Source organism: Aythya marila, assembly GCF_965140915.1.
Source record: "Aythya marila genome assembly, chromosome: 5".
NCBI classification, from domain to species: Eukaryota; Metazoa; Chordata; class Aves; order Anseriformes; family Anatidae; genus Aythya; species Aythya marila.
This window is the reverse complement of record NC_139046.1, coordinates 34,985,950-34,999,913: the sequence shown is the minus strand read 5'-3', so window position 1 is coordinate 34,999,913 and position 13,964 is coordinate 34,985,950. Positions and strand designations below refer to the sequence as shown.

Genomic DNA, 13,964 nt, shown 5'->3' with positions numbered 1-13,964 from the left:
AAACAAAAACCAATTTATATGAGGTTTTTGAAACTGTCCAATAGGAAAGAATTGAATCACATACTGCTATAAATCAGTAGGAAGTGTATGGAAAGGTTTAAAATGGCAAGGCATTGACTAGCAAACAGTATCATGTTTTCCTAAACACCATCTATAGATACACTCTTTCTTTCCTATATACACAAATATATGTGTATATATATATATATATATATACATACATATTTTTTATTTTTTTTTCATTCTGCATACACACAATTTTCTCTGGATAAGATCAATAACATCAGGGGAAAAAAAGTGAACAGAGTCATTTAAGAAAAAATTACTTTATGTTGCTCATTTGGGGTTTTTACTTAATGGTTGCAACTCTGCTGAAAGAAACAACATAGTTTTATATTGCTGAACTTTTAAAAGCCACATCTAGACATGAACTAATTAAGTGAAATACCTTAATATTAAACAGAATTGCTTCTGCTTGCCCTAGATCAGCATGGCCTCAGTCTTCTGCAGTCCAAGAATAGGTACAAAATTGTACACTTCCCATCACCAAAGTACTCTGAACCTGGTTTTGAGTGCTTCAAACCTGCTCTTTAAGCATGGGAGGAGTGGAATACAGCAGAACTTGTGGAATTTCTTTAAGACAAAAATGCAAAAATTGTTTGAAACTCGTATGGAAAGACTGGAGAAGTTATTGGCTGAATATTTGGAAAAGGACATTAGAATAAAACATACACCCTTCAGGAACAGAAAGCTGTAGTTACAGGGGAAAAAAAAAAAAAAAAAAAAAAAAGATTTTAAAAGGTCAGGAAGTAGAAGTGATAAAGGGAGAATTGCCAAAGTCAAGAGCTGGAACTTCAGAAAGCTATTAAGAAACAGTAATATTCTTCATACATCAAAACAAAAGTGATCAAAGAAAGATCAGCTGTTTTGCAATGAGAACGGTACTTAGATTAAACACAACGTAGGTACGGGCCAAGAGCTAAAGGAATGCCGTGCTCGTGCTTTAGTGGGATGACTGAGATAGAAGCCACAGACACTTGTGCAGCTGTAACACAAACTCTGAAAAATCTTTGAGCAAGAACTGCAACATGAAATCATACATCTACGGGTAAGTTCTTTAGGCAGATACTAAAAATTAAGGTTAGTACTATACTATTGTAGCATAGCAAGCAAAATAAAATTCCTCTTTCTTTGTTAAGTGTTCTAAAACCTTGCAAGTTATTGCAGCAAAGCTAAATGAGCCTGAATTTACTGACAAAGTTCTTTAATTACAAAACGAGGAAAAAGAAACAAAAGAAATTACCAAAACCAGAGAAGATGAGGATGAGTAAAAAATGGCGATATGACTGAAAAACTACTGAGAGAGGACTGGACACAGTTAACATCCTGAGAGAGAAAGTAATTGGCCGAAGGGAGGTTACTTACAGAGTTCCAGAAAGGATTGGTCTGGGGACTGCTCTTGTTCAATATTTCTGCTAATGACCTTGGCACAAGAAGTGCGTGTGCTGATAAACGTTAGCCACTTCCACAGGCTGAAGGGTCATCCAGGAAGTTAAGAATAACGGGCAAGAATTAGCTGGAGTGAATTTAGTACAAGCTTCAGTTGACACCGTGCAGATATCTCCTCAACAACAACAGTTGAAAAAGGACAGAAAAAACAGAACAATACCAGTCTTTCACAGGATGACTTTGAACGACCAGCACTATACAACGGCAAACAAATGCAAAGGCAAAATGCTTCCAGAAGGGGTAAAATTAAAGTTCTGGAGAGGGCACTGGCAAAAACTGTCTACTCACATTCAAGCAAGTTAAATGGGAGTAATCCAAGCTGAAGTAGAGAAGGTAAAGGCAATAAATACTCTGGTGATCAAAGGAAAGGAAGAGATAGTGCAGATAGTTTAGCTTAGCAAAGGCCAAGAGGGCTTGTAACACTACCATACAAATGCACAACAGTGGAGAGGAAGACTTGGAGGGAGCAGCAATACTATTTAAACTAACAACTCCATGCTGGCACCAGAACAAATGGGTATAAACTGGTCACAAGTAGGGCTAGGCTAGGGATTAAAATGCTATTTCCAGCCATCAGAGCAGTGGGTTCTGGAACCCTCCCAAGAGGAGTAATGGGAACAAACAGTCCAAGTGGGGATTTAAGACAAGGACTTTTCAGTTTATGAAAGGGATTATCTGACATGGTACCAGGGGACTGGACATAAGACCCAGGAACCTTCTTTTAAACCTACACTTCTCTTAATTGAGCCTCTGTGGCCAATTTGGTCTTTGTCTTCTCATCTGAAATCACCCACATAGGAACCAATTAGTGCCAACTGGGATGGCAGCTTTTATGATATAGATACCTATCCACTAACCAGGATCACCCACACACTCAGGGCAACACATTAAGCACAGTGTCTAACTTTAAGAGGCACTCTAGCCCAACCTGAGCTTTGAAGACAGCAGAGCATGCAAGAAAATCACGTTCAAGCTACTGCTGTAGTCCCCTGAGCACTTTGCCAAGAGACCACCAGTGCCAGTGTCCAAACTATTCTTCCAGCGACAGAGGTGTGTGTGGGATGCCCTTCAGAGAAAGTCTACTTCGGAGCCCATAGGCGAGCACCTCTCAGGCACTTCAGCCTCCAGGCACACGCTGCTCTCCTGTTCTGTCTGGCCACCCACTCAGAAGAGGTCTCTAAACTCTGGGTGCTGCCTGCAACACCCCATGAGAACTACTGGTCAGCCTAATGGGGCCTTTTTGACAAGCAAAACCAAAACCCAAGGGAAGAACAATGACAGAAACGAAAAGAAATATCCACGTTCACCAGAATCCCCTCAGATTAAGACTGAAATTTTCACCTAGCTTTTGTATCAGCGTAAAGACGAAACACTCAGCATTTGAGCTTGCCCCTCTTGGAAGAAGCAGTATTTATAAAGACAGAAGCAAAAGGTCAGAGTCCTGCAGCCCTGAAAACAGATGCATCGGCGGGAAAAACCTGACAGGTCCTAATTGATAACCATGCTTGAGGGAAGCTGCTGGAGGAAAACTGCTGCAGCAAAGGCTGCAGGGAGTTACTGTTCCAAAACCCTGCTGCGGCAGGAAAGGCACACATGTGGCTGCTAGAGCGGGAGATGGACATGGTTAATTGACTGGGAAAGTTTAGCAGAGATGGAATTAATGCAAAGAGCTCAGAGCCCAGGCGTGCAATTCTGTTACCAAGGGAAGGAACCATTCGGCTGGAATTGCAATCCATTTTCAGGTCAGAGCCTTTCCCAAAGGCAGAGTGCTCACCCCTCATCTGTTCCTCCTCTTCCCCTCCGAGGGGTGCATGGAGAAGGTAGCTGCCCACAACAGCCTGGGAAACAGACTGCCTTGTGAGGGCCAGACGGGTTTTGACTTCGCATGCTGTGCGTTCAGCAGTCAGGAATTCAGAAGACATTATCAGGAGAGCCAGCTTCTCCTAGCCCTTGGATTTTGCGGATAAGTTAGTTATGGAAACAAAGCTAGAAAGCTAATAAGAGGGGAGGAGGGAATTTACTTTCAGATCAACTCAGCAGAATGAATACCTGAAGCAGACACATCTGCAATCTGGTCAGATGAGAATGCCAGGAGTTAGTTACGGAGGAATCGCAGCAACAGCATGGGAAAAAAAAAATACACCCAAATAATTACTTTTTAAAATTAAAGTGTACTGCAGAGGAAGACAGAACAGACACAAACCGCAGACCAGATGACATACATGATCTTACGCAGTGATGCACTGCCAATATTTCCCTAAGTAGCACCAGCGATCGTGATCCTCCCAGCTAGCGCCTCGGAGTTACCTTCCTCAGTAAGGGAGGACTGGATCTGGGAACCTCTTCATTTCTTTGGCCATTTTAACAAATGGGCTTTAAATACACTCACACATATTTATAAGTAGCCTTGTAAAATAAATTGAGTCAAACTGTTCTCACACCAATGACTTTGAATTCAATGCACGAATGACACCGAACAGGCTATGTGGTGTGCAGCATGTATATTCTGCATCACAAGGGGAATATCTTCTTAACTACTTACCACTTGGTGTCATCTGGTTTGTTTCAGTGGTACAATCTTTGCACCCCAAAAGATGCTTTTGCTCTAGGCATAAACCACTTCCATAAAGGATGTCTTAGCGATATTTATCTGTGGACTCTTTCCATCAGCACCAGGCAGACAGTCTGAAGTCACTTTCCTTCACGCCCCCAATTTCAGCTGGACCATCAAACTGCTACCCAGGAAGGATTCCCATGCACTTTCAACACTCAATACCAAAAGCAAAGAAATGCAGTTACTAAACATCCAGTTCTGTCAGTGGTTGTTGGTGCAACCCCAACCAAGTCACTCAGTGCAAGTCATTCCTTGCATGAGAGGAACAAAGAAAATGATCCCACAAACGGGATTGTGATGCTACTTTGAGCATGATTATAAAGTGGTTTCCTCCTCTGGCATGAAAACGCCATACTTAATATTATAAATAGCATTTTCCCTAATTCTTTTATCCTGGACCGCCTGAAAGCTCACTGTAGGATATGTAAACAGAGAATTCCAGGTGGGAGAAGTTTTATATAGCTGCTTTCTGATGAGGCTGAAGAAATCTCACTTGGTAGAGTTACTCACAGTAGGCAGAGTGGTTCTGTTGGTAAACAAGGACTCCCATTTTGACCTGTACTCACGCACAGGAAGCTAACTACATTTTAGCAACAGTTCATTCCATTAGTGCCTCCTGTACTCAAGCACGAGAGTCATACCTGGCTGCGAAAATTAGCTTGTGACTCTGACCATGACAACAAGTCAGGGGTCAGATTTAATTTGGTAGGCTCTGATCTGCCATGCTGCAACCACAAAACAAAGCTGCCGCTCCCTGCGCACTGAGGCACAACACTGCAGTGAGTCCTGCTCTGAGACAGCACCAAAATGCATCACCTCAAACTCCCCATCCTCCTCCAAAACACCGTGGTAGACCATAGGGAGCCCAATTCTCCCAGTCCAGATGCCATTAAAAACACTCCTCCTCATCCCGTGTGATGGACCTGAAGCAAACGCTTCATTTTGGGAAATGACTCAAGAAGAACGTGTGAGGAAGCAGAGCAACAAACAACACATAAGGTGGATATAAATCCAGATAAAATATTAAAATCATTAAAGGGTTGCTGCTCCCTGAAGGTTGGAAAAAACGAAGAGAGTTAATTAAAAGCAATCTCCACACAGTGCTGAGCTAGCCTGCCCTGATAAATCAACAGCTAGGGCTGTGCTCGTAGAGGTCAATGGGGGAAAGAGGTTGAGAGGCGGGGGAGAGGAAAGCTAAGAAAAGATAAAACATTTAGCTGAGCTTATCAACAACAATGAATCAGAGCTGGTGACATGAAATTGAGAAGGGTTTTCCACATATTTCCCCATCAATATTTTTTGGTCAGATTTTGACCTCAGGAATGCCTGTTTGCCACCAACATAACACCAGCTAACCTGCTGAAGTTCCTATTCCTCTCCATCAATGTAAGAGAAGAGAGAAAAGGGAGAGGTCTTTGGGGCCCCATTCTGCCTGGGGAAGCATTAACGTCACATTTGATCCTTGGGGACTAATGTCACCAAAATGAACAGAGGGACACGTCCCTTTTTGGAGAAGCCCTTCTAAAAGCTGAAGTCTGGGTGTCAGTCAGATATGAGGAAGCAGTAAAAGAAGTATCTCAGTGCTGCAATCAAACCACACCTGCAGAGAAACTTCTCACTGCGGAGTCTTCCCAGCACGTCTCACATGCCTGTTAGCCAGCACTAGCCCCAGCCCAGCTATAAAAGGTGCTGAGCTACGAATTGGAGCTGTGCTCCTGATCTGTTCCCTATTCCACATCAACAGGTACGTGTGAATGAACAGGAAACTGCAAGGATAAGGATTCCATAGAAAACACAGAAACCTACAGTCTTCAAAATCCATTCATAAATAAAATAAAATAAGCAGTAGCAGTCAGTGCAACTTGTAGATGTAAGTGGGTTCGTGTTAAAATTTCTGATACTGGATTCTGTTCTTATTCATGGCCAAGACCAAAGGAGATGAGCAGTAAAACATCCTTCTGACACACTGTCTCCACTATTCTTTATTCAGATTGCATAGGTTTTAAAGTAATCATAAGCATAAAATGTGTTTGTCCCCATTATTGGCTACCCACAATCTCTCAGGAAACCGTATGGAGGCCAAAATACTTGGAAAGTCACAAATCCATGGATTACTTTCTTCAGGACTGTTCTTGAAGAAAATGGAAATATGAATATATTAATTTTCCCTTGAAGAAAAAATATTAACTCTGTTGCCTCCGTTAAGTTTCCCAACAACACTGTTCACTGGATAGCAAGCTATCTGAGATCTAACTCCAGCCATTTCAATTTTTCTCCCAACTCTGACTAATCACTTTAGGCTGTGGATCCACAAGACAACAAACACTAGGAACTGCAGAATTGCTAGAACCAGACCAAAAACTCCAGAGCTGTGTGACACAGGCACTGAACTGGCAGTCGCTCACTCTTCCAAACATGAAAAACACTCAGAATGTTTCGAAGAGGTAATTTTGTTCCAACAGGCATAATCTATCTTCCTGTGGCTAGCATGAAGCCAACCCAAAGCATAAAAGCAGCATAAGCACTGTACTTTGTGTTTTGGCAGGAGTAGCATGCCCGCATCTGATCAGATCAAATCAGCACTGCCAGCTGATGCGGTAGGGCAGGCTGGAATTAACCAACTCGGGACATGGCCTTATTTCACTGCTCTGCACCTGATTTTCTTTGCGCTGTCCAACCTATTCAGATTTTTGAGCCCTACGAGGCAGGAACCATTAAGCCATGTGTTTGTAGAGAATTTAGTGCAATGTCTTAACCAAGACCTTCAGGAGCCTAAATAACAACTGATCGTTGCCCCAGCCAGAGCGCCCTTTACAACACGTACAGGAGTCAAAATGATGGGGGATCTGGCAAGAAACGAGGGGGAGAAACTAAATTATCCGGAGTTGCTTTCTTTTGCATACTTAGATTTAATACGCACCCTATAGTTGACATTTTATTGTGATGTATAAAAAAATACCAGAAAGCAAGGGCAGCGTTATCAGATGCCAAAGACTGATCCGACTCACAGCGTTGCGTGAATGGGGAGATGAGCCTCAGTTAGGCTGGATCAGCTCTGTCAGAAGGGACTGCAGTATTAAATGTCACTTCCAGCCTTTCTCCCCAGAAGAACACTGATGCAGTCAGTGTCCCCACCAGCACCTGAGCAGGGGACTCTCCCCCGGCTATAGCTCAGCAGAACGAAAAATGAATGAGTCAGGTTTTGGCAAGCACACGCTGCTGATCGCAGCCACCCAGCGCACGCTCATCAGCGCCCGTCCCTGCCCTGCTCGCGCTGCTCCGGTGACTCCCTGCGAAGCCTCCCCCCAGACAGCACTGGGGTGCCAAAAAACCTTCCATGCAGCTGGAATTGCAGCTCTCCTGCTGCACCCGGCTCAAGCAGGTAACCTGAAAACCGAGACACGTGCTGACATAGCCCTGCTAGTCCCATGCTGGAGGAGATGGGGGTGTGAGAAGGATATTTGCCAGCAGCTATTGAGACACTGCATTATTCTTCTCCGAGACATCTGCTGGGAATCTGTGGTTAAAATATGCTCTTCTGGGAAATAAACCATATATAACAATAGGAAAAAAGAAGTATGGTATTTCTAATAATTTAGGCCATTAAAGATAAATAAGAGTTTTGAACATTCGGTATTCAAGCAGTCACTTATGTTATTTGTTGCATGTCACTCAGTTTGGACAGTAAAAACACAGTGGGCAGTTTTCTTCTTTCTTTGGAAAGTAAAATCACTTTCTGCTTTTCACACACTGCTCCAGCATATTTGGGATTGTTCCACAAACTGCTGAGAAGTTTATGAAGAGAAGAAAGGAGCACTTCCACCTGACAAAAAGTTGCTAAAAATGGGTATTAGAGTATGTTTTCTCCTAGATTATGTTAACGATATTGCTTTTCTTAAAAGAAACAAGCCAATGGTAAAACAGACCTGCACTAAAGAAGCAATTAACACACCTCAGTCTGTGCACCCTGGGCAAAACTCCCAGGCAAAGCCAGAAGAGCAGCACAGTCCTAATGAAGCCCTCAGAACAGGCCTTGAGCAATGCTGCCTCGCTGCCGCTTCCCTGCATGAGGGAGCATGCCACCCAAGCCAGGGAATCCTCAGATCAGAGGTCTGTTTGTCCAACGGGAAGAAAGCTTCAGCTCCCAAACCAGATTCATTCTACTCCTACAAGTCCTCGGGGATAAACAATACAGGAATTGTTCTTGCTCAAGGCAACATCACATACAGAGACAACACAGTGATGAGCCCAGAATAAATACCAAGATTGTAAAATTGATCTACCAAGCAAAGAAATTCAGCTCTGACATGAAAGGCAAACCAGAGTGAGAAAACACCAGTCTCAGCAAATGATAATCCTAAAAGATGCATTATTCCAGACAACAAACACACTGGGATGTCTCATTTCTGGACAGCAGTGGTACAGCCAATGAGATGGACGAGGTCTATTCTTGAGAGCAACCCCAGAAAACCACACTTGCAGTTTCAGGAGAGCAGAGGAAGAAATTAATTTTCATGAGGCTGCACAACAGATGAGCCACATTACCTTCACATTACCTTCACTGGAGTCCACCACAGCTCCCTCTGAAGACAGAACCCCATTGTGCTTCATGTGCTGCATTCGTGCATGCTCTGGTAAACTGTTCCCAGTCATACACTGTGGATCCAATCTAATGGGCATCATGAACCCAGACCACTGGACACATGCTTACCTTTAAATGATTACACCCTCCAAAATAAAAAATTAAAAAAAAAAATGGCTCTTTGTAGCCCATCCCAGATAGTTCAACATTGCTTTCACACACCACAAATAGCATGTTTTAAAAATCTTTTTTTTTTTTTAAATGACAATTTCATGGCACAAGCTTCATCCATCCACACCAACAAAACAAAATTACAAAAGACCTACAACAACTAACCATGCACAAGTTACTCATGCAACCAGACAAAACACTGTAACTAGTAACATATTTATCAGACTCTCCCATATTCAAACCAGCATGTCCTCAGGTCCTCATAACTTGGCTTCTCTCTTCCCCCTCTCACCCCCAACAACTTTGTTCTTATGCTCATGTTTCCCTGCATAAATACAAAAACATTCATCCATCATTTGCTCTGAAGACTGGTGCTGGGATACAGAAAAGAGAGCGTTCATGTGGGCAAGAGTTTTGGCTCGAAATGTGTCACAGTAGGGTTCATTTATGTTTTTAAGTGACTTCAGAGCCATACTGGAAACATTGTAGAGATTTTGGTACATGATTTAATGCGTCCAACAACCCTGTTCTGTCAAGCAGAAGAAAACTCCCTTCTGCAAAGCCACATTAAAATCACCTTCACATCACTTGTAAACACTGAACTGGCAACCTAACTGTCCATCTATTTCTCTGCTTCCACCTGCTCTAAAAAGCACAGCACGTTATACTTTCGCTTTAATACTAAAAATTAGCAACCAGATGCTTATGCAACAACATTCAGGGGAAAAAATATGTATATGTATTTACATATATATATATGAGTCTTCACAAGCACTTAATCACAATGTAGGGTTGTTTCAGGGGTGGGTAACAGGATGTGGAAACAGTTCTGAGTCCCTAGCTTGAATTCCAGCCCAAGTTAACACTTACGAAATACTCTTGCCATACAAGACCCAAAGACCTACTCTGGTCTGCTGCTGACATTAAGCAAGGATGTGAGCACCGAGCCTTTTTTCCACAGGTGCCTCATGCCACAGAATTCATCACAAGGATGGCCAACTGGCAGCCCAGGGGCCAGAGCGGGCTGTCAAGGCAGTTTTATCTGAGAAGGCACAGCGACTGGAAAACCACCCGCTGCTGACTCTTTGCAGCGGGAGTGCAGACACACAACAGGCCTGGTAGGGTTTATAAGGTCAGCTCCAGCGCTGTACACACCACACCGCACCGATACGCTCCCCAAACACCTGGCTGGGAATAAAACTCCTCCCGCACATCAAAGATGTCCAGCAGCACGGCCAGCAGGTAGGTGACCCAGCCTTGCAACGGGGGCGCAGCTCGCCTCTTCTGCCCCACAGGCTGTCTGGAGCAAGAGCACGGGAGAGCACCGGCACTGCTACTTACTCTGAGGCCAGGCTACGCAGCGGCAGCAGCTCCTCTCGTGCGCGCTCAGGCAGAGAGCTACAGCATGAGGGAATCTCGCACGCAGAAAAGGCAATAGCCTAACATATGTTGCAGTGAGTATGTTTAATTGACAACCTGAAATAAAAGTCAGCTGTGGGAGTAAAGACAGAGAAAGGGTGGGGGGAAATCAGCTCCGCTTCTAGATAAGACTCTGTAAATTACAAGATCTTAATTACATTAAATGCATTATGGAACCATATGCACATCACTAATAAGGCAGAGATGGGGAAAACATGATGAGGTGCTAGGGCTGGAAGCCGAACTGCTGCGTTCTAGGCTCGATCTTTGAATTAGAAAGTTTCTTAACCACTCTGTCCTAGTTTAGTCGCCCATAAAACAAAGGCAATAATCCTTTCTTCACAGGGGTGTTGAGAGGTTTAATTAATTAATGTTTACAAAGTCCACTGAGATTTCTGACTGACATTTTAAGTCACTCAGAATACTATTTAACGGCATTTGTTTCTTCTATTGCCCTGCTCAAATATCTCCACGTTAAGATATTCAAAGGAGTGGAAGATGGAAAGAGAAAACACTGAGATAAGTACTCAGGCTACTGGGAAAAAAACAGCCCAACAAACCCAGCATTTCAAACCCACTGCTGCCCCACCAAAGCCCTCTGAGTACTGCCTTTTCCACAGATAAAGAATGCATTTGTCCAGACGCTTGCTGCCTTTCCCTTGTTTCCCAGGTCGGTTAAACTTAGATCTCCAGTATTTTTGCCTGTAGCGCTGTGTTGGTAAACCAGGTATTAAACGGCAGAAACAACAGGCAGTTGTGCCAGGTTGTTCGGATCACTGGAAGAAGTGAAGAGAACAGCAGAGGGAGGAAAGCCCCAAAAGAGAAGCGGCAAGTGAGAAGAGGTAGAGAAAGAGGCGAGCTGAATGTAGGGAAGTACCCATCATTAATAAGGGACTGAGCTGTTCTACCTAATGCATTCCCCCAGATGTTCAGGTACACTGGATTACCCCGAGGGACTAGCCTAGCATGAACGAGGCCACATATGTGTCCAAGTGCCGGAGAGAGACTGCATATTGGACACACTTAAATGCACAAGCACACACAGGGAGCTGCTCGATACCTGAGCTAGGATTTCTCCGTCTCGACATTGTCCCCCATCTGAGAGCAAAACCTTTGTGTGGCCAGTTTCTGTAGGGGGCGTTTGTGGGTTTTGCGATACAATCAAAACGCAGACAGAGGAAATGCAAATGTCATTCAGCTCCCTTTCATTGTCAGGAAGGACACATGAGGATAAAATACTGTACACTGCATCCTTCACCCTATTATGTGTCCTACCGCTTTTGTCCTAATTTAGCCCATGCATAATTTATTTACATGTGTATTGTTTCCCGATCAGCAACTTTCAAGAATAAGTGAAAACGATAAAATGTTTTATTAAACAACTTCTTAATAAAAAATGCAGATGGTGTCAGGCAGCCAGCACCAACTCCCCCACGCGCACCCCGCGCGGCGCCGCTACTTTGGGAGGCGCGGGGAGAAAAGCGACCCCGGCAGCGGGTGCCTATTGTTCCTCCTCTGCCCCCCGGGGAGGAAGGGGAGCGGATGGGACCCGGCCTGATCCTGCCCTCCCCGATCCCAGCGGGGCCCGGCCGGGGTCCCCGCGGCCCTCCGGGGGGGCAGCCCCGCAGCGGAGCCGCCCGCACGGCGGCGCCCGCTCCCCCCCGGGGGCTCCGCGCCCCTCGCCGCTCCCCCCCTGCTCCCGGGGACCGGCCGGGCACTTCCGAGGGCTCGGGGCCAGCGGGCTGGAGCCTCCCGGGGCGGAGCGGCCGGGGCGAGAAGTTGCCGGCGGCTGCAAAGTGCGCGGCGGGCCGGGACCGGGACCGGGACCGGCGGGGCCGGGACCGGGGTTGGGGCCGGCAGAGCCCGCTCGGTCCCCTCGGGACCTGCGCTCCCGTTCCCCGCTGGCCGCGGTGCGGTGCCACCGAAGGGCCGGGCGGCAGGCGGGAGGGCAGCTCGCTGCCCGCCGGGGACCGTGCGAGCCCCTTCCCAGCTCCTGCCCTCCCTTCCCTCCGCGCTGAGGCAGAGGCAGGAATCCCTGGAAAAAACCTCCGAGGGGTTTTCCAACTCCAGGCGGAGAGACTTGAGTCAAAGAGGAAAAAAAAAGAAAGAAAAAAAGAAAAGAGACTCGCAGCCTCAATTTCATCTCTGAAAACTCAAAGGCATAAAAACACCCACTCGGTGCAGCCGGGAAGTGCAAACGAAGCGGCCCCGGCAGGTACTCCGCTCCGCGTCGTTGGCGAGAGCGCTGCCCCCGTTCGCGGAGAAGTGGCTCGGGCAAGGCTCCGGCAGCTCCTGGCCCCACGGCCGGGGCCAAATCCCCCTCTCCCTAATGCCGCCGGGGATTAGCGGTGCGCAACGCGGACCACAAGGAAAATAAAGGACGCGAGCCAGAAGACGGCGGCCGTCCCCGTTCGGGGCTCGGGAGGCCGGCGACGGCCGGGCACCGGCACCGGCACCTGCCCCCGTCCCCGCCGGTGTCCCCGTCCCTGTCCCCGTCCCGGTGGCTGCCCCGGGGCGCTCCCCGCGACCCCGAGCCGCAGACGCGCCCGAGTCCCCGCCGCTCGGGAAAGCGAAAGCCTGGCATATGCAAAGCAGCCCTCCGGACTTCCTGCCCCAAACCCGCCGGCGGCGGGCCCGAGTCATTCATTTAAGGCGAGCCCGCCGCCCTCCCTCCCTCCCCTCCCCGCCTGCCCTCCCGCTCCCCTCCCGCACAGCCCCGCGCCCACCGCGCCGCGCCTCCGGAGCGAGCCCCCCGCCAGCCCCAACTCCTCGGGGGGGGGCCGCAGCGGCGGAGCCGAGCCCCGACCCCCCTCCGGCTCGGGCCGGCCCCGCGGGACGCTGTCAAGTGCGCGCAGCCCCGGGGCCGGGCGGGACGCGCCCAGAGCCGCCCGCGGGGAGCGCGAACTCGGGGGGTCGGCGGCTCCCGCGGGGCGCACGCCGCGAGCGGAGGAGGAGGAGGAGGAGGAGGAGGAGGAGGAGGAGGAAGGGGGGGGGGAGGCGGGCGGCGGGCGGAGCGGCGGGGCCCGGCGGCTGGGGGCGGCTGCGGGCGGGGGGCGCCGTGCGGGGCGCGCCGGGCGGTACTCACGCTTTGAGGGGGTTGTGAATGACAGTCGCCATTTTGCTACAATGTAACCGAATATTGGGGCTCGGAGTTCTAAAGCTGGGCTCAGGGCAAGCGGCCGCCCAATGGGCGCGCGGCGTGCCGGCCCGCCGGCCAATGGGCGGCCGGGGGCGGGGCCGGCGGCGCGGGGAGTCCTGCGGGGAGCTGTCAAAGCCCAGAGGTCGCTCCCTGCCCGTGCGCCCGGCGCCCCTTAAAGGGGCAGCGCGCCCCGGAGGCCCCCCCCGGCCCCCCCCGAACTCGAGCCGAGTCCCGCTGCCAGGACGGGAGGCGGCGGAGCCCCCGCGACCCCCTGGGACCCGCTGGGACCCGCCGGCCGGAGCTCGGCCGCAGGTGGGCGGCGCAGCGCAGCGCAGCGCCCGGCGCTGGGGGGAGCAGGGAGCAGCGCAGCGCCGCCCGCTTGTTAAATTCCAGCACGAGTTGGCAAAAAAAAGTTCAACTTCCTAAAATGCGGCTTTGCCCGAAGCGCTGCCAGCTCCCGCGCCGAGCTCTGCCCTCCGAGGCAGCCCACGGTATTGCTCTTCAACCGATAGCGCCGAGCCCAGGTGCCG

General features: G+C 48.5%; 1 protein-coding gene across 6 annotated transcripts in view; it reads right to left on the bottom strand.

The window, feature by feature from the left end:
- DPF3 (double PHD fingers 3) overlaps window positions 1–13,427 on the bottom strand; it is a gene marked incomplete at its 5' end in the record, with an annotated part of 159,261 nt that extends 145,834 nt beyond the window's left edge. For 4 of the 6 annotated variants that reach the window (XR_014317554.1, XM_082760928.1, XM_082760930.1 and 1 more), the window contains one exon: window positions 13,381–13,412. Coding sequence is in view for 4 of the 6 variants with exons in the window: in XM_082760928.1 (XP_082617054.1) it covers window positions 13,381–13,412 (32 nt within the window). Of the gene's footprint in view, window positions 1–13,380 lie in introns of all 6 variants that reach the window. The other 2 variants (XR_014317553.1, XM_082760931.1) reach the window with 1 other exon arrangement.
- Between the last annotated feature and the right edge of the window lie 537 nt (window positions 13,428–13,964).